The sequence below is a fragment of the Phodopus roborovskii genome, unplaced genomic scaffold, assembly GCF_943737965.1.
Source record: "Phodopus roborovskii unplaced genomic scaffold, PHOROB, whole genome shotgun sequence".
In the NCBI taxonomy this organism is placed as follows: domain Eukaryota; kingdom Metazoa; phylum Chordata; class Mammalia; order Rodentia; family Cricetidae; genus Phodopus; species Phodopus roborovskii.
Window position 1 is genome coordinate 11,017,454 of NW_026126410.1, and position 22,251 is coordinate 11,039,704.

The following is a 22,251-nucleotide window of genomic DNA, read 5'->3' on the forward strand; positions in this document are numbered from 1 at the left end:
CTTAGGCTGCATCACCTTAGAAACCAGCCAAAATAAAGCCTCTCCCCCTTTCGTTGTAAGGTTGGTACTCTTTTAGAATTTCAAAATTTATTTAATTTTAATTAAATACACAGCATTAACAAACATGATATGTTTAATCCAAATGATTAGTGTGACACTTTGGTTACATATACCATAGTGATATGCATTAGAAATAGTAACACTTGGTGAGAGAACTATCCCTGAGGTCAGAGAAAGCTAGCCCTGACCCTCACTAGATGCAGCAAATGAGAAAGCAGCCTCTGTTTCCCCTCTGGGCAGCACACTAGCTAGAGCTGACCTCCTTGTCGCAGGTTGCAGGTATGCCAGCCTCGAAGGTTTGAGAGGAGTAGAGCTGACCTGGCCTCCCTCCTGTGCCTCTTACAACAATAGGGAGAGAGGGCTCAACATGGAACAAAACAGTAGAGCTGATGTGTGGCTGGTGATGTGAATGCAGGGGTGGGCATGGAATCTGAGAGGAGGAAATCTAGCCTTGAACCTCGCTACAGGGTGTAGTACATGAGCTAGCCAAGGCAGTGCTAGATGGTTCACCAAGATAGTGATGTTAAGGGAAAGCAAAGGAGCTACTAATACTAACAAAGCCCAGAACCAGGGTTATGAGTAGGCCCACCCAAACATCCACTGGAATCTATGAACTATTGGAGCATGTGAAGGGAATAAGCCTAGACAGTAGGATTTCCAGGACACAGAACAACAGATTTTCTAAGAGGAGCCCAATGAGAGCCCATTATCCGTGTGGTAGCAGAAGCCAGAGGCCTTGAACCAAACCAGTGGCTCATGGCAATGAACTTGCAAGTAAACATGAATGGACTAAAGGGCCCCACTAAAGGTTCCACAACAAGATTCTTCTTTTTGTTTGTTATATTTGGTTTTGGATTTTTCTCTAAAATTTAGTTCTCTTTTGGGGCAAGGGACGGTGCTAGGGGACAGGGAGATAGGTGGGAATGGAATGCATAATGTGAAATCCACAAAGAATCAATGAAAGTAAAAATTCATAGTAATAAAAATAAAACCAAAGAAACAATTACATGTGACATGTTCACACTTACTTAGCATGACGGATGTCTGGTAGAGACCTCTCTAAAGCAATATTGTTGCTGACAAAAATGTTGAAGCCATTTTCCCTATAAGCTGAGTCATCATGGTCCTCTTCAGTAAGGGGGTATGGTTTTCCATGTTCACCTTTCCCTACAAAGAAAAAAAAATAAGGTTTCCATCTGAAACAAATTATATTTCATATTCTAGAACAGATACCAATCAATAGATAATATAAAGTGAAAATGTGCAATTTTTACCCTTGAACAAAAACTGAAAATGTGATGTATCCAGGAAAATGTTTGAACTGGAAACTATTATGTTAAGCAAATTAAGTAATGCCCAGAATGATAAATTTTTCATTTTCTCTCATATATAAGTCTTGGATTTGCACATTTGCTTAGGTACATTTGATAACTTTCATGTTATTCAGTTGAAACTGAAAACCAAGTAAAACTAATGTTTAGTATTTGAAATTGGCATTTGTCATGTAACATATTCTTCTAAAGACTAAACTGGTGTCAATCTTGTAATGTGGACTATTTAGGAAAATAACTCATGGATTATGTTTTTGATACATTGGATTTATTAGTTCTTTCTTAAAGTAATTCATGGTTACATAGTCTCTCATTTATTAAAGCTTCATTATAATGAATTTGCAAACAAAAAACATCATACAACAGAATTAACCAGCACCAAAATCTACACATCTCAATAAATATCTAGAGTAAGAACAGTCATTATGAAACTGGAGTTTCATGTTGGCCTTTATATTTTCACTATCCAATAATTTTATTCACTTGTCCACTACCAAAAAGTGAAAAATGACAATGTTAAAACTAGAAAAGCTAAGTTCTGTTTTTTTTTTTTTTTTTTTTTTTTCAATCTTCTCTCATGTCTCCTGCCTGTAACCTGCATTCAGGTGCAAAGAAGGAAAGAAGGGCTGTTTACACATAGCAATCATTTCTGAAGCAATGTTCCTTTGAATCTCCCTAGGACTTCATATGATTTTCTCTGACTTTACTCATGTGAGTACCTGTGCACACTCATGCACCTTAGGTGATACATATACACACACGCACGCATATATATATATAGCTTTTCTCCCAGTATATTTTTCTAAATGCTCCATGTTGGCTTTTATACTTTCTTGCTAGCTGTTCACTTCTTAAACTCATTGCCTGTGATAGATTTTCAAATCTCCAAGGTTATCAAAGACTACACTTTTCTTTTATACAGTATCATTCATGTTGTATCTTTTTTTTTTCTTGAATGAAGTACAGATTTCTCATTTTATTTTGTAACTTATAATATATAACATTAGTTTCTATATGTACTTGCCCTTGTCTGACTTAAATTTGATGCTGCAAAGCACTACACATGAGTGTTAATATGTGTTTGTTTGTGTAGTTATGGATTTATTATTAATAGATGATCTGCAGTGTTATAATACTGTTTTTTATTAATAGAATATTAAAGTTTGAAATCTTTAAATAATTTTTAATTTTTTATCCTTATTAATTTGTTTTTTAAACATACTTTATTTTAATGGCCAGAATTCATTTTGGGGGACCTTGGAGAATTCAGTTTCTGTATCAAAATTATACTATAAAAATAGCATCTGATGGCATCCTTTTTAGCTTCTTGTATCCCCCATGTTACTTTAGCAGAACAGACGTCCACATCAAGCAGGGGAATAATACAAAAGTGTATCTTTAAGAACAGGATGAACCTGTCTATGGTTGTTCAGGCCTGTGATCACTGAACTCATTGGTGTGAAGCCAGCAGTGTCTTGGCTAAAGGCTAGCCTTAAAAACATCAATAGTGACAAAAATACAGACAAAAATTTTCTCTATTTTAGGGCAATTTTTGAAGTGTTTTTATGTTGAGCCCTAATAAGCACCAAAGTGCTGAGGGTGTAGTTTAGATGGTAGTGCTTGCCCAGCATCCATGTGGCTCTGGGTCAGGTCTCTGACACTGCATTACTGGGAATGGAAAGACTCACAAGCAGTCTGGGTACTAGGGAGAAGCAGGAAGAAGCAGGCAAAGTTATCCTTTGTTACATGGGAAATTTGAGTCATGGTAGAGACCTTGATTCAAACATAAAACCAAAGCCACAAAACAACTCCCTCCATCTAGCTACCTTTAAAAAAAAAAAGAAAAGAAAAGTTGATATTTTGCTTCTGGACTTATTTTATTTTGAGGGAAGATATCATTTCATTCATAATTAATGGAAATTAAACAGTAAGTGAGAAATTTCATGGACAAAGCATCACACTGAAGTATTCTATATGTATTTAGCTAAACACAATTATGCAGCAAAATAACAGTTGTACTGTCTAAGTTGCTTGTGAATAAAATCAAGAAGTAAAACTACTCTTATTAAACATTTCCATGTTTGGGAATCTTTTATAACCTGGGAATTTTTCTTCTATAACATGTCCAAATTATCAGCAGAGGGATATTGAACAACACACACCCTGGTATAGCTAGATTTGCACTTAATACTATTGCTTTTGTTGTTTTTTATTTTTGGTTTGTTTGTTTTGTTTTTTGTTTTGATAAACCAATCAGTTTTATTGGTATTACTAACAGGAGTATGGGTGAAAGGTTATTTACAGGAACAGAAATTACTTAAAGACAGCTGCATCACCAAAGCCACCAGAGCAAGGGTGACAGCTCAAAAGCTGGGAACCTGGAGCATACTGCACAGCCTGAAGGCAGCTCAACAAGCCAGAGAGTATTCTTTCCAGGTGCCTCTGTTGTAAGATTGGTAAGAGAACATTCTGCTTTTGTTTTGTAGACTGTCCCCCAAAACTAAAGGGCTAATTATCATATTTGAAAATGTCATATGTAATTATTAAGCCCTGATAGAAATGCACACATTACCTCTACCTTCTCTTCATACTTTTTTATGGAAATATTTTAACGTCTATGGCTGCAAATTCAGTCACTTTGCAGACTACAACTATAGACAATGTATAGTGGTATCACCATTAGAACACCTGTTAGAGAGAAATTCATTTTTTTCTGTGTAACAGTTTAGTGTTTAGTCTGGCAAACCCCCAGAAGCAGGGATTTTAAAACGAATGCATGCCTCTTTAACATTATGTAACACAACAAATATATTAATATAAATGGTATGTTAGAAATCTTGTATTGATTTTATTAAGCTAGGTTTTAAAATATTACATTCTTATACATAGAGGCAGAAGATTTTATTGCAAACTCTACAAAGTGATTTTAAGTTTCACTATCTAGAGCCATGTAACCTCCCAAGTTTGAAATTCTTTTGTTTAAAAAAGAAACAAAAAACAACAAAAAACACATAAAAAATCCAAATGAACATAACAAATCAAGTACTATAATATTTAAAATATCCACTACTATCATAAATCCATAGTTACACCTATATAGAAATACTAATGTATTGTAATGTAAGTCACAATAAATTGTATATTGAACCTAGGTACCTTCTTTAAATTATGAAAATGCTGCTGTAACAGTTGCTGTTTTTTGAATAGTGTAAAAAAATAATGATATATTTTATGTCATCAAAGTATTAAATTACATTATCATGGGCAAATGTATAAGTTTCAAGCAGAAAATATTTTACCAATATGTAATTGATGCTGTGTACTCAAAGGAGATATTGGCCACTTTACCAGGGAATTTATGCTGATTTTCTCATAATGGACCTGGTATTTGTTTCCTGGCTAAAATGACATTACTATGACTGTCTTATGGATTGCTATGGCTATTAATTTGGAATGTGTATTGATTGTGTACTGTGTGCACCACTGGGTAAGGAAATTGAAAATGTACACAGTGTCATTCCAGACCTGAAAAAAGTGGGGGACATACTATGATTAGGAAGATAAGGGCAAATTTATTACATGGCTGCTTCAAGAAGAAAACCTGGCATGTGTAGAATTAAATACACAGGGTAAAAGACCCAAAGATACAAAATTTCCTCAACCAAAGGTCCTAGTGTAAGCTAACTGGGGAAGGATTGTGGCTAGAGCTGGAGACATTTTACATCAGAAGAAACTGGGATAATTGAGTTGTGCAAACCTAAAATTGAAATTCGGTGCTAGGCAAATATTTAATAAATCTATTTAACAAGACAAAAATCTGCTAGCACTGAATACTGAAAATAAGATAGGCTTAAGTCAGACGAAAGGTTGTACTGACACTTTTAAGTTGTTTGAACTGTTTCTCGGAGCAAGCAGCATAAGGACAGAAACCGGTGAGGGTGAACAATTGGGAAATGAAAAACTCCATTCATTCAAAAAACTCCATGGTGCATTCAAACTTGGTTCATTTGTAGAGATCTTGCATTATCATTCCAACATAGACAAGAATCTCTAATACTATATCCAGATTCTTTTTCCAACTTTCATTTCTTTTCCTCTCTTCCTCTTTTTTATATACTGCTCCCTCTCTTCCTCCTTCCTGCTGTCACTGTCCCAATATTCTGTTTCTCTCTACTCTCTACTCTCTGTTTCTCACATACACACCACCCCTTCTCATTCCTTGTTCCTTTTTTAAAAAGACAGTTTGCTTTGTAACCTGGAATTCCCTATGTAGACCAGGGAGCCTCAACCCTGGAGTGATCGTCTTGTCTCTACCTTAGAACTGGTGGGACTGCTGGATTGTGTTGACATTTAGAAACATTTGCCTTTTTAAGCATATTACTATCATGATTTAAATGTTTTTGTGTACTTCATGACCTTCTTTCAGCGGGAATGCACTCTGTAAAAGCAAAAACAGGTTTTGCTCTTCAGCATAATGTCACCAACAGCTGAAAGGTGATTATCACATAGTAGACACCATTCCATATTATATGAGTGATAAACAAATGACCAGGTGCTGAAGATTTGCCCTTTATTTCTTACAAGAAGTAAAGTCATTTATTTTCTTGACTATGGTTTGGGTGCAGAAGCTAGCTCTCTGAATGCTATTTGATGCTCTCTCTAACTTCAGTTATAATGAAGAAAAGTCACCAGCTTTTTATATATCATACACTTGCAATTCCTATAAAGATTATAGACATATGTGGAGAACCAACCTGATAAGGTGTTTGCGTTTGTTTTTTCCTATTGTTATTATTGTGAAGAAGTTTTCACAATGTCATTTAGTCTGTTCCCAAATGCCTGAGCATATGAATTTTCCCTTCACAGGCTCATTAGTAGTGGGGTGATAAGTTACCACTGTCAAACCTGTTTTTAAAATATCTTGAGTAAATTATACAAATATTTAAATTCATAATCACTTCTTTAGAAACCAATTAAATCCAAATTCATTAGGATTAGAAATATCTACATTTTAAATGAAATAGTTTTCTACTTATGTTAAATTTTCTTCAGTTTTATATGTTTTCTTTTCTTCCACACACCAAGCATTGAATACCTGTATCTAAGCACTTAGGTATATCACTAGGAAAATGAACAAGCAATTCTCATCATGCCCATCACAGCAGGTGAGCAGTCTGCTTAGTCATTGCTCCCCTTTCATGCCTCATTCACAGGTTTCTCTGTTTCCTTGGAAGTAATCACTGAAGACTGAGTTTACAGAACTAGCAGATTAAATATGAATATTGATAATACATGTTCACATGATATCTTCTTACTCATTGAAGAACCTAGTAAGTCATTTTATTCCTGAGCTGTCAGTAGATTGCCACTAAATTTGCTTTAAATGTTCTTCCTTATTTTTTGTTTCTGAGAAAGAAACAGATTTGTTTGAAGATGTCATTGAGTGATTTTTTTATGCCTAACTATCTCCTATCTCGTCATAATGGTGTTCATTTCTTAAAACACATTATAGTCAGAGCTCATAAATTATACATTTTATTACCTTGGTAGTATATATAAAAGAAATTGAGTCTCTGTGTACACTGGAAAGATGCACTGCTTGTGAAAGACATTGTGCCTATTAGAAAATAGACACCAAATACTTAGCATGTGTTTATGAAAGTTGGAATGCTGGTCACTATTGTATTTATCATATTTGGTATAAATACACATGCAAAAGAACAGAAAAAGTCATGAACTAATGCTCTAAAGTTCTTTTAGTTGTCTTTGTATGGGTGATAGAGAATTTATAAACCACACTTAATTGTAGTATTTTTATTGTGATCATTTCAATTAGATCCTACTATTGGTTTTTAGAAACCTCATCTCCTGAAATAGTCATTGTGTTTACTAGGATATGATTTAGCAGAATTGAAAGTTCTTTTTTTGTTTTGTGTTATTGTCTTTCAAGACAGGGTTTCTTCTATAACCCTTCCTGTCCTGGATCTGGCTCTGTAGACCAGGCTGGCCTCTAACTCAAAGATCTGCCTGCTGTTGATTCTTGATTGCTGGGATTAAAGGCATGTGCTACTATCATCCAGACAATTTTTTATTATTGCTTTGGAAAAAGGCTGGTAAGGAAAATATGAATGGCTGGTCATATTTTGTGTCAGGAAAAGTGTGATATGTCCTAAAATCTTATACATACACAATTATTTAACCTTCGCTAATAGTCTGACTTCAGAGTGTATGGAAATTTGCTACACAAATCAGTACATGCTTAATGTTATACATAAAATTCTCAATGAGGTTGTGAACTAGATCAGCAATAGGAAGAGCAAAAGGAACCAGTTTGTCAAGAATAGCATGGGCTATACCTACATGGCTTCTTTGGTGTTTTCCTAACAATGGTATTGCAGAATATTTAAGTTAAAAACTAAACATTACTGTGAGATGAGGCCATATGTAAAACAAAGAATCATAAAAGTTGCTTTTTCCTTCTTATGCTTCTACTTATAAGGTAAATTGTCATGTTTTCTCTGGGAAATGTCATTGGTTATTTGTACAGTAGAATTTTTATGATTTTAGATTTTGTTAGTAAAAATAATTATAAAATACAACAGTAGTCATTGTCTCCCAATTCATAATTATTTGACATTCTTGTAAGCTTTATGAAGTAGCAGCCATAAAAGATCCTGGAACATATTTGGCAGTTTTAAAGTTTTGCTTTCTTTGTTTTGATTAACAGAATTAATGAGGAACAGAGTGCTGGACTCTACCTACAAAGCTGCTATGTTTATTATTCTCTATCTACAAGACTGTTGTGTTGATTATTTTCTCTCCACAGAAGTTTCACTGATATGTGTAAAGAGAGATTCTAAGTTGAAGGTTAAATATCTAGAATGTAAGTTTCATATCAGACTTCCACTAAGAAACTATGACTAAGAAGAGTTCTTTAGCCTTTTTCCCCCTCAGCATTTTCAGTTATGAAGGTAACAAGTGAGGCTAGGCAGATAAGTAGTACTTTAAAGTTCCCTCCAACCCTCTAATTGGTCCTTCTACATTCTTTTGGGTAATTCATATCACAATGCTAAACTTAATAATATTATGTGACATTACTTTACCCTAAAATAGTTGTGTATTTAAAGCAATTATATAATATTCAGTGGAAAGCAACATAACTCAGTCATATAAAAATAAGAGTCTTCTGAGAAAGTAGGGTATAAGTTTCTTGTCAACCACCAGAAAAACTAAGAGAGAAATACATGGTCCCCAAAAGAAGGAGAAAGAGACAGGAACTCCTGAGCAAATTGGGAGCAGTGGGGAGGGGAGGGAGGTGGGAAAAAGAAAAGGAGAGAGGAGGAGTGGGGAGAAAAACAATAGGGATAAGGAAGACTGAGTCAGGGGAGGAGTAGAGAGGTACAAGAAAAGAGATACCATAATAGAGGGAGCCAGTATAAATTCAAAGAGAAATCTGGCACTGGAGGAATGTTCAGAGATATACAAGGATGACCCTACTAACAATTTAAGCAATAGTGGAGAGGCTACCTTAAATGCCCCTCCCCTATAATGAGATTGATGACTCCCTTGATTGCTGTCCAGAGCCTTCATCCAGTAGGTGATGGAAGCAGAAGCAGATACCGACAGCTAAACACTGAGACATACTCCTCGAATTAAGTTGTAGAGAGAGAGGAGGGATGAGAAAAGAAGTCAAGACCATGCTAGAGAAACCTACAGAAACAGCTGACCTGACCTAATGAGAGCACAGTGACCCCAGTAGTAAATCTGGGGAGCCAGTGTTGGATCTAAGCAATCCCTCTGAATGTGGGTGCCAGTTAGGAGGTCTGAGTCTATGGGACCTCTCACATCAGAACCATTTCTCCCTAGTGCACAAATGGACTTTGGTAGCCCATTCCCTATGGAGGGATACATGTTCAGCCCAGGCCCTTTCCCAAATGAAATTACATACTTTGATAGTTACCCATGGAAGGCCTCACTATTCTTGGGGAGTGAGTAGGGTAGTGGGTTGGGGTGTCAGTGGGGGACATGAGAGAGTGGGATGGAGAGGGAAAGGGGGTATTTATATGTAAAATAAGATTGTTTCAAAATGAAAAAAGATTCTTGAGGTCAGACTTTCATTCTCACATATATATGTGTGTGTGTGTGTGTGTATTTGTGTATCTATGTGTGTTCATGCTTAAATATATGGGAATATATATATATATATATATATATATATATCATATATAGAAATGAAATATAACTAGAGTGTAGAAAGCAAAGACAAACTAAGATGTAGGCACTCTAAAATATTTAAGAAATCCAAAACATCATATTCTTTACTATTCTGTTATGAAATAGTGCAAATAGTATTATGTCTCAGACTAAATTGAACAAGCAAAAATAATAGGAGATAAAATCAAGATGTTTTCTCAGTAAAATTGCAGTTTGTGATGTTTCAATTAAATAGTCAACATTCCTCATTTTTGGAGGAACTCTTTGACATTAGTCTATCCAGTTAGTGTTCTGAAAGTGAGATAGGAGAGGAAGTCTCCATCAATAGTTGCAGTAACTTTCCAAATAAAACAGAAAAAGAAATGAAGAACATCCATCATAGAGAGCCAAAAAGAAAAAAATACTTTGGGAAAAATGACAAAATAAAATAAATGTTGGGAAGGGAACTCATTATTTTCCAGTAGGATTTTGATAAAGCAAGTCTCTACTATTAATTATCAGTATACTGTGAAGAAGATGAGGTGGAGGGGACAATGAACCAAAATTAAGAATGTATGTAAAGGTATATTAAAAATAGGCATTTATAGCCTTATTAAAAAGAATTTAAATTAGTCTCAAATGGAAGTATCCTGTCTGGTTGTGTGTTGATCCTAGAAATCATGAATTGTTAAAAACAAAACTCTAGTTTCATATATGAAAACTTCATCGGATTTGTTGATCAAAAAGGCCTCAAATGCCCTTAAGTTGTACATGGTATAATAATTAACCTTGGTTGCCCACAATACTAGATGGCAAGTCCCTATTGCTGACTGCACTGTACATCTTTATTGCAGAATACAATATAATGCCAAGGCAGCAAGGCACCTTTCTGAGGATACCACCTATACAACTAATTGGACATGGAGAGGTTGAGCTGATCCTAGACATGCTAGGTTCTAATGTCTTTGGTAAAGATGGTACTTTGTAGGCTACCAAAAGAGAAACATAGACACCAATCCAGTTATGAAAACTTTGATCTATAGTGCTGTCCTGCCTAAAAATTATGATAGGCCAATATTGGCACAAAGCTTGTGGGGGTGACCAAACAATGCATGCTTTGACTTAAGGGTCATTCCACCAGATAGAACCCATAACTGACACTGCTTATGTGATCAAAAGCCAGAAAATATATAGCTCATGAACCTAGGGTAAAATCAAATGCTACTGGTCTTAAAAACAGGGAAAATTATTCTAAAATATATTAATTTATACCCATAGATCAGTGTCTTATCCAGTTGTCATCAGAGAATCTTCCTCATGCAGCAGATGGGAAAAGCTTCAGATATCACACACACACACACACACACACACACATACACACACACACACAGAATTCTTGAACACACAGCTTTAAATAGAATGTATCTATCTAGTCCATGCCCTCAGAGCTCAGCCTAAGGAGAAGGACACAAAAAAGAGTGTAAGAGACAGAGGCAATGGAGGACACCAGGGGAACAACACCTTCTAAACCGTATGAGCAAGGCCCATAAGAACTCACTGTGACAGAAGCTGCAAGCACAGTGATGACAAGAGTCTGCACCAGGCCCTTATGTAAATATTATATCTTGGAGCTTAGGATTTTCGTGGGAGCCCTGAGTGTGTAAATAAGTGGGTCTCTGGTTTTTGTGCCTGCTCTTGGGGCTCCTTTCCTTTTGTTTGATTGCCTTGTCAAGCCTTGATGTGTTGGATTTTGTTATTTTACAATTTGTTTTTGCACATGTTTGGTTGTTATCTCTTTGCCTGTTTTAACAAGACAGAAAGCAAGTGGATCAGGTTGGGAAAGGAGATGGGAAGGAACTGGAAGGAATAGAGGGAGGTGGAAATAATCAATGACATTGTAAGCACAAAAAACAAAAGAAGCAAGGAAAGAAGGAAAGAAGGAAGGAAACATTCAGCTGAAGGGTAGGTTCCCATTAAAAAATAATGAAATAATGTCACCATAATAACATCAGAAATATTAACCAAGAAACCTGAAGTAGAGATCAAGACTCTGCAAAGTTGTGGTAAAAATAAAAATGGGGCTACTTGATACTTCCAGGAGATTTGCTTAAATATTGTAGCTGAAGACATAAAGAGAATGAACACATCTGTATTCAGGTTCCCAATCTATTTCACTTACTAGCCTATAGATTTCAAATAACAAGCAGATTGGCTTCTTGTAAAGGTTCCCCCTTTTTTTTTTTTTTTTTTTTTTTTTTTTTTGACATAGCATCTTTTCTAGCTTCATGAAAATGTATACAGGCTGAATTTACTCAGCCAATTTAAGTGACAACTACACTTGAGAATTTTCAAAGAATTTGGTTTCATTTTGACGTGTCTGTCTGTGTGTGTGTGTGTGTGTGTGTGTGTGTGTGTGTGTGTGTGTGTATGATTATAATCCAAAAGTTAATTGCAATTACTTTTCCTCAGGTTCTGCTTTATATTTTGTGACAAAGTCAGTCAGTAGATTAGCTGGCTATTGGGACACAAAGGGGCACAGGACAGCCTACCCAGCACTGAGATTATACAAACTACCAAGACTGAATGTTGGAAGCAAAACACAGTTCCTCATGTTCACATGGCAACCACTTTGCCAACTGAACTATATATCCAGTACCTAAATAGATATAGTTTGTAGATATTAATTAGTTCCATATATTTCAACAATGTTAAGAGAATAATGCAATACATGTAAGTAGCTCCTGTAATATGTGAATTCGAATGGGACATTGTGTTGGCTACCAAATAATACAAATAGGAAAACAATAATTAATTATTTGAAGTTTTTTAAATTTAAGAAAGAAATGATACTTAAAATATAAGCTTACTAAAAAATGGTCACTTAGAATCTAGTTATAAGACAGAGAAGGATAATGAGATGATCATAACACTACTGCATAGTGAGAAAATAGGTTTTTCTATAGGGCACAGACCAGTTTAAATGTTTGAATACCTTTTCAATAAAAAAAAAATATTAACCATTTATCTGTTTATTTTTGTTTTCCAACTTCCACTTGAGGCTGGAAGAAAAAAATCCTAAACTCCATCCCTTAGATGCAAATCAAAACCATTCTGAGATTCCATCTTACACTGATCAAAATGGCTAAGATCAAAAACATCAATGACAGCTTATGCTAGAGAGAATGTAGAGAAAGGGGAACACTCCTCCATTGCTGGTGGGAGTGCAAACTTGTATAGCTGCTTTGGAAATCAGTATGGCAGTTTCTTTAAAAACTAAGGATCAACCTACCTCAAGACCCTGCAATAACACCGCTGGGCATATATCCAAAGGAGGCAAATTCACACCACAAGGGCATTTGCTCAACTATGTTCATAGCAACATTATCTGTAACAGCCAGATTTTGGAAACAGCCTAGATGCCACATAACTGAAGAAGGGATAAAGAAAATGTGGTATATTTACCCAGTGGTAAGAAACATTGATACCCTAAAGTTAACAGGCAAATGCACAGAACTAGAAAAACAAACAAACAAAAAAATCATCCTGAATGAGGTAACCAAAACCAGAAAGACAAATATAGTATGTACTCACTCATAAGTGAATACTACACATAAAACAAAAGATGTCCAGACTACAATCCATAACCCCAGAGAACCCTCTTCCAGAAACAGATAAAAGCAGATGCAGAAATCCACAACTAAGCAATGGGCCAAGCACCTGAAGTACAATACAAGTGAGGGAGGTGAGAAAATATGAACAAAAGAGTCAAGACCATGATGGGGAAACCCACACAATCTTCTGACCCAAGGCAGACAAATGGGGAACCTGCATAAGACCAAACTAGATGACAATGGTGTGACTGGATCAATATATGAGGCCACAGGCAGTGGGTCCAAGAACTAACACTAATGTACAAACTGACATAGTGAAGCCCATTCTATCTGGAGAGATATATTGCCCAGCCTAGACACTGTGTGGGGTAGGGGCACTTTGGTCCTGCCTCAACTACATGATGGGAAAGACTTAGTAGACTTCTTAGAAGTCTTACCCTCTTCTTGAAGAAGATGGGAGGAGGGGCACAGTGGGGATAGCGGGAGGAGAGGAGGGAGGAGAAAATAGATTTGGGATGTAAAAAAATAAATTAATAAAAAATCTCTTAGATTTTATCACTTTCATCAAGAAAATTATCATTTTTCCTATCTTTTGTCATTAGTGCATGTATATCAAAATTTAACAGAGTAATTCAGGACCTCTTGCTCTTCTGTTCAATTCATGTTATTTTTTGGTATCTAAAAGGAAAATTCACATGTTTATTTTGTATTATATTATATTGGCACTACTAAGGTTTATAAATTTTTTTGTTTGTTTGCTTTCTTTTTTTATTTTTCTTATTTTATATATTGATCAAGTTCCCTTTCCCTCCCTCCCTCTCTCTCACCCTCCCTTGCTCCACCACCACCCACCTCTCCACCCCATCCCACTCCACATTCTTTAGTTTATAATTTTCCCAGAGATTCAAATAGCTTCCATAGTGCCTTCCAGTGATCAGAGCCTCCTGAGTACTGGGGCCTATGTGCAGGGGAGTCTGCCAGTGTTCTAGTCTCACCTCCACTTATTGAGAGGGTCAGTTTGGGCCTTTTTCTGGCCTGCATTTGGGGGCCTTGCTCTGAGCTGCTTGAGGCCTGGGGTCTGTGCATAGCCCTGGGAGTCCACCCAGGCAGATAAGCCTATCCAGAGTCTGCCAGCATCCTGGTTCCACCTCCACCCACAGAAGGAGCCTGCCTTCCAGTGTCCTGTTCAGAGTCTCCTGAAGACTGTGGACTATATACAGGGTAACATATCCCAGCAGACCAGCCCATCCAGAGCTGCCAACACCCTAGCTCCAACTCCACGCACCTGATGAGAAGAGATATCAGAGTTTTTGACCTGCTTGCACCCACCAGAAGAGAACTTTGGTCCCATATTCACCGGAAGAGGGAGAGACGCCACCCCCAATGGTAAGCACTGGAAGAAGGGATGGGTAGACAACAGTATAAAAACAAGTTCAACAACAGAAAGACCAATATGATGCCCCCCAGAGTCTAGGGACTCCACACCATCAAGACATGAACATCCTAACCCAGATGAAGCAGAAGTGAAAACAACTTCATGAAGAATATAGAGATCCTCAAAGAGTAAATGAGAAAATCCATCAAAGGAATGGAAGAAAAATATTCAAGAAATGGAGGAAAAGACAAAGTAAAAATTACAATAAACAATTCAAATAGTGCAAGGTTTGAAAGACAAAATAGAGACAATGAAAAGAAAAGAAAACAAAAAAACAACCACCAAAAAAAAAAAAAAAAAAAAAAAAAAAAAAAAAAAAAAACACATTCTGAGGAAATGCTGAAAAGAGATAAGCTGGGTAAATGATCAGGAACTAAAGATGAAAATATAGCCAACAGAATACAAGAGATGCAAGAGAGAATCTCAGACATTGAATTTGCATTTGCATTAGGAGAAATAGATTAATTGACCAAAGAAAATCTTAAGTTCAACAAATCCCTAACAAAATATCCAGGAAATATGGGATACTGTAAAAGGCCAAACAAAGAATAATAGGTATAGAAGACAGTGAAGAAACCCAACTCAAAGGTGCAGAAAATATATTCAACAAAATCATAGAACAAAACTTTCCCAACCTAAAGAAAGTCATGCCAATGAAGTACAGGAAGCTTACAGAACACCAAATAGAGTGGACCACAAACAAAATTATCCCTCGAAACATAATAATCAAAACACCAAACATACAGGATAAACGAAGACTATTAAGAGCAGCAAAGGACAAAGGCCAAGTAACGTATAAAGGCAAACATATCAGAATTATACCGAAATTCTCCTTGGAAACTCTGAAGGACAGAAGGTCCTAGATAGATATTCTACCAACGCTATGAGACTACAGAAGCTAGTCCAAACTATTATACCCAGCAAAGCTTTCAATCATTATAGATGGATAAACCAAGATATTCCATGACAAAACCTATTTAAATAATACTTATCAACTAATCCAGAGCCCAAAGAAGTCAACTATACCTTCAGCCTAGATACTTGGGGGAAGCCCTGGGCCCTGACCCCAAATGATATGATAGACTTTGAAGACTCCCCATGGAAGGCCTCAGCCACCCTAGGGAGCAGAAAGATGATAGAATGGGGGTAGGTGGGGAGTAGGGGAAGGAAGTGGGATGATTGATATGTAAAACAAGCTGGTTTCAAATTTAAATTAAAATATTATCAAAATGATAAAAAATAATAAAAACAAATAGCTTCCATAAACATCTCAGTACCAGCAGTCATTTACCCCATAATGAAGTCTTGCATGAGGAGTGTGCCTGCATTCCATCTTAATATATACATAAGAAGACACATTTTGGAACTATTTCAAAGCAGTAGCACTACCTCTTCTAGGAGGTAAACTTTCCAATATAAACCACAAAAAATAGACTATATATTCAGGAATCTGTAAGTATCATCCCCCTCCTCCATGAGCTTTTTGCCTCTATAATTAAGCAAGGATGATGAGTCTCACTGATTGACCATATCATACAGTATTTTATTTTCCTTCTCTTATCTTTATGTATTCATGTTCAAACCCAGTTTCAAATATTTTACATGGACACCACTATCATAGCTTTCTAAGAGGCCTTACTGGGGCCATGTCTCACTACCCCTTAAAATATGCACCTCTTTGCTTTCTTAATATTGCCATTATTTAGAGGAACCCTTTTCAAAACATTGCATTCCTTTCATGCCAATAGTGACTATATTTGACTTACTGGACTCAAAGTGTATTATTTAGAACATTCGTACCACTGGACATCTTTGGGTTCCTAAGAATATCCTTATGAATGTCTTGGTTTTGAATTGATGCTTTACTCAGCTTGGGTTATTATCTCTCCACCTTACATATCCATTCTATTTATTTGAAAGGGTTTTTCAATTCCTTCATCAAGAAGCCACTGATGGGAGATATCATTCTCTAAATATGTTTGTCATATTGGTTAATGAATAAAGCACTGTTGGCCAATAGGAAAACAAGATAAGAGGGACTAGGAGACAAGGAGGTGAGAGGAATTAGTAGGGAGGAGATCCAAGATGGAGGACGGAGAGAAGAACGCCAGCCCCTCTATCTGGTAAGATAAGACCATGTGGAAGTACTTAGATTAATAGAAATGGGTTAATATTTAAGACAGAGCTAGCCAATAAAAAACTAGAAACTGGCCAACAAAATTATATGTAATACAGTGTCTCTGTGTATTATTTGGGGTTGGCACATCTGTGGGTCCTGACCAGCAAGGAAAAAACATACTCATAACATAATGGCATCCAAAGCAGACCTGAGAACTTCCACTTAAAACTTAATAAACTCTTGTAAAAGGATTTTAGAAACAAAAGAACAGAGACAAGTAAGACTTCTTGGTAGCAGCACTTTTTTGGTTGTACTTTGTTTTGCTAGAGACAAGCAGAGACTTGTGTAGCTCCTTTAAGGGAGATTTCCTTGCTCAGCATAAGCAGCAAAAAAAGAAAAAACAAACAAACAAACAAAAAAAAACAAAAACAAAAACAAAAAAAATAAAAACACCCTGCAAGGCTTTTAAAGACCTCTGCTAACATTTACTGGTGTGTATGAGCGCTGACAATGGCACTGACCACATTTCCAAGCTGGCAGCATGCTGCTGGATAGCAGCACAGACCAGGGCAGTGAACACATCTCTCAGTTCTGGAGGTAAAAATACTGCCACCATCTTGGGTAGACAGTGACTAATACAGCTGTGGCTTTCATTTTAGTAATGTTGTTGTTTACCAGATAAAAGACTCATGGCAACAAAAAGATAAAGATTTACAGTAAAGACAGATTCACATTAAGAAAAACCACTAATGGTTTACAGTGTGTTTTAAAATATACATAGGCTTGGGGGAGAAAAAGAAACAGGATACAATGTTTAAAAAAGGAAAAAAAGAAGTAGTGTAACATAACTGTGTCTGGTGGCACAGGCCTTTAATTCCAGTACTCTAGAGACAGAGGCAAGCAGATCTTTGTGATTTCAAAGTAAACCTGGTGTAGGGAGTTAATTCCAGGACAGATAAAAGTTACACAGAGAAACTCTATATCAAAAAATGAAAAAATATAAGTAAAAGAAATAGAATAATTAAAAAGCCACATAAAGATGGGAAGCATAAAGGAACTTTGGATACTATATGCTATTCTGTTGTCTTTAAATTGTTTGACTGCTGAGGAAATAACAACAACTGTTAAAAGAAATGCTCCTGGATTAATTCAATTTATATATTTTAAAAATTCTATGACTACAAAATTTAAACCTAAGGACAGGTTACTGGGGAAAATGATTTCTATTTTTGTTTTCACAAAAAATGAAAAGTTGTGGATTTCTTCCAGACTAATGTGGTTTGATCAAGCAAGACCCCCTGAAACAGTGTCCCAAGTAATCCGACATTCAAAACAGTTGGGACAAGCCAGCCTTGCAGACTACAGCCAGGATTTCTTCATCTTCTTAGGATCCCCATGACAGCGCCCCCTATCAGCAGGAAGCAGTTTGGAAAGAATGATGCCCAAATTCCCATATATTGTTTATAAATTTGTTTTCATTTATATGGGGTTGGTTATAATGGTTAATAACCACAACCAATCTCTTTAAAGGTAAAAAGGGAATTATGGTATAGTTATGATTACTTTGTTTTGGAATGGACTGTCATTTATTGATACAATTTAAGGTCAATTTTGTGATATGTATATTTCTCCCCTTGTTTAGGTATTGTGTTTATATAGCTCATTTAGAAATGTAATGTATGATTTAGTACAGATTATATAGTTACCTATGATAGTCAAAACTTAGAGTTAAGTTAGCTAGGTTTTCAAGATGTATTTGAGATAGATAGGCATTCTTTAAACCTTTTAAAGACCTACAGAATATGGCATTTAAAATTGTTTAGGTTTTTTTCTAACAACTGGTACTGGCAACACCACCTGCATCAGAAAGAAAGATGGACATCGAAGAAACTTGTTAGGGAACTTGCTTTCAATATGGCAAAACTAGCCATTTGGGCAAGATACTGCTCTTTTCTGGACTGTTTGACTTTAAGCTGTATAAACTGGACATGCAGGATCCACAGGAAAGTGAATGTTGATGCAAAATGGACATTGCTAGAGGATTCCTGCTTCATAGAAGTGTCTGCCAGAGAGTCTGCAGAACACAGAGAAAAATGACTGACAAACTGCCAATACAGGTGGACAGTTTAAAGTTTCCTGCTTTGCCGAAGAGTCTGCCAAATACACTATGGTCTATGGGCTGAAGATGGAACATTATAGAAGAACTTCAGGTGCTTGACCAGGTAGCGAGATGTCTCTGTCATGTCTAGAGTTTATATACTATCCTTCTGTGATCTTTGAAGGAGTTGAAGACAAATAGATGTGGTTATAATTTTCCTTAGTTAGGATTAAAGATAAGTTACATATAAGACTTTAGAATCACAAAGATAGGATCGACAATAGAATATTCCTTTAAATCTTACTAAATGTTAATGGACTAAATATTGTTAATTGTGATTCTTATTTGATAACTGTTGTGTGATATATTTTGCTATGCTAAGGTTAAAACCCTTCTTTTTATTTTAGACAGAAAAGAGGAGATGATGGGAGATGTCATTCTGTAAATAGGTTTCTCATATTGATTAATGAATAAAGTACTGTTGGCCAATAGGAAAGGAAGATAGGAGGGACTAGGAGACAAGGAGGTGAGAGGAATTAGTAGGGAGGAGATCCAAGATGGAGGATGGGGAGAAGAACGCCAGCCCCTCTCTCCGGTAAGATAAGACCATGTGGAAATACTTAGATTAATAGAAATGGGTTAATATTTAAGACAGAGCTAACCAATAAGAAACTAGAAACTGGCCAACAAATTACATCTTATACTGTGTCTCTGTGTATTATTTGGGGCTTTCGTAGCTGTGGGTCTAGGCCTGCAAGGAAAAACCTTACTCATTACATGCCATTCTCTATTCTTTGATGCTGTCATCCATAGATGATCCACCCCATTACCACTTGGTCTGACTGCACAGAAGCATTATGAATAAGCTTGAATTCATTTTCATTTGTTATGGCTACAGAAGTCAAATGACATACAAACTTCTTTTTATTTATTTATTCTTTACTTTTAAGACAATCTTATTTTAAATACCAATAGCAGTTACCTCTCTCTCCTGTTCTCCCACTCCCATAACCATCTTTCCATCCCACCCCCATCCATTTCCCAGAGAGAGTGAGGCATCCCATGGGGAAATCATCAAAGTCTGTCACACCATTTAGAACAGGACCCAAGCCTTCTGTATCCAGGTTGTGCTAATTATCTCTCCATAGGTAGGGCTCCAAAAAGCTAGTTCTGCACTAGGGATAAATACTAGTTCCACTGGTATTTAGACTGCCCAAGCCCCCTAACTGACATCCACATTCAGGAGGCCTGGTTTGGTCCTATGCAGGTTCCCTAGCTGTCAGTCTGTAGTCAGTGAGCTCCTACTTGCTCAGGTCAGCTGTTTCCATAGTTTTCCCCAAAGAGGTCTTGACCTCTTTGCTTATCATTCCTCTCTCTCTACACCTGGACACTAGGGGCTCGGCCCAGTGCTTAGCTGTGGGTGTCTGCCTCTGCTTCCATCAGTTACTAGATGAAGGTTCTATGATGGCATTTAAGCTAGTCATCAATCTCATTATTGGGGAAGTGCATTTAAGGTAGCCTCTCCACTATTGCTTATATTTTTAGATGGAGTCATCCTTTTGGATCCCTTGGATTTGTCCTAGTGCCAAATTTCTCCTTAACCCCTAATGGCTTCTTCTATCAAGGTATCTCTTTCCTTGCTCTCACTCTCTGTCCTTCCCCCAGTTTGACCTTTCTAATCCCTCATGTTAAGAATGAGTCTGCATTGTCTTAGTTTTCAAAAGCATCATTTCTCTAAAGAGTTTAATTCAGCCATAAAGAAAAATGGAATCATTTTATATCATGACTATAACAGGATAAGAGAAACAATTCAATACTATTTCATAGTCTCTGGGAAATGGGGAGGTAAATTAATTTTTCAGGGTACTGGAAAAATAAAACCATTTAGAAAGATATATAATTATGTCAATAAAGATCAATTGAATGAATATACAAAATGCAAAAAATGATAGACTAAAATAGATTGGATTTAAGAGACCAAGATTTCAATGCCTCTGACTCACAGAATTGTCTCTAACCTCTGCATCTTATATTCTCATAAAGGTAATATTAGAGTTTCTAACTCTTTCTGCTTTTTGAGTGGCTCATAGAAATATGCATGACTTTAAATTCTTGCCTTGAACAATTAATCCAATGTGAGGGCAGTGTCTGCTTGGTGTCATTGTTATTGTAGCTTTAGGACTGGAGAATGTTGACTTGATCTAGAGGAGAAGGAAAGTGTATGATCAGAGTACCAGGAAAGAAGCAAGGAAGAAGTCAATGCATGGCACAGCCAGAGTGAGCCAGGGAAATGGTAAAGGAGCAGATGGTGCACAAACCTCTCTAGTGAATAGAGAATCCTTGCCTTGGTGAATAGCTCTCAAAGTTAGAAAGGCAGGAATCATCAGAACCCAAGCACTTGAGAAGCTTGAGAGCAGTACTGAGAGGATAGATAATAAGACAGAGAACTCTAGAGTATATTACTTTGTATAATACAGACTTCTGCCTCTTCTTGCTTATGCCTCTGTAACTGATTTTCCTGTCAGCCTGATAAAGTAAGGATTAGGTGCCAATTTAATTTATTTTTCAAAAATGCTCTGTAGTACATTCAGATCCTTACTTAATATTCAAATCCTGTGAATATTTGTCATCTTTGTCAGCCGTAAATTCAGAATATGCAGAACTGATCTGTCTCTCCTCACAAACTTGTGAGTAGCACTAGATTATAGAGGCATTTTGCAGTTTAAAAAAAAATGCATTCATCAAACATTAAGTAACACCATCCAAAGCTCTACCTTATATTTTTTGTAATTGCAAAAGCAGATGAGACAGATCTAAAAAATTAATTTCATTGATAATAAGAAAAATTAATCAATTTCCTCTATTTTTCAATTATTAATAGTAACAAATAAAGCAGAATGACTAAAATTCTTCTTCCTAATGCAGAATCTCAGAGAACCAGCTAATAACATTTTTATAGTGAATTTAGCATTTTATGTGTTCCCTCTTCAATCATATTTTAAAAGATTGATTTAGTCTATGAAAGAGCCAAGCAAAATGTAGTTGAGAAGGAAAATTAAATTTTAGAGTAGCAGCTAATTTGCTTCAATTACCCACTGATCTAGAAAAATCAATGTATTTCTCACACTTAATCTTTATAAATTATGAAAATGAAGTGAAAGTATTCTCTTGAAGGTGTTTAATAATCTAAAATACCGTAATAAAATATTTAACTAGTGAAATGCTTGTATTCTGTGGTAATTAATTTGGATGCTATTGCCAAACTATTTACATGAACTGTTTTGCTACTATGAATGATCTACTGGCATGTTATTCAGCCTGTTTAGGCTTTAATGTTCACCATTTATTAGTATTAAATTAATGTACCATATTTCTATACTCAACAGTGTTTGTAAAGAGCAAAT

The 22,251-nt window shown here is 36.1% G+C and overlaps 1 protein-coding gene across 1 annotated transcript in view; it reads right to left on the reverse strand.

Annotated features, from left to right (window-relative positions):
- Galntl6 (polypeptide N-acetylgalactosaminyltransferase like 6) overlaps window positions 1–22,251 on the reverse strand; it is a 1,089,910-nt gene that overhangs the window by 625,433 nt on the left and 442,226 nt on the right. The window contains exon 3 of the mRNA XM_051182453.1: window positions 1,089–1,227. Coding sequence (XP_051038410.1) covers window positions 1,089–1,227 — 139 coding nt within the window. The remainder of the gene's footprint in view (window positions 1–1,088; window positions 1,228–22,251) is intronic.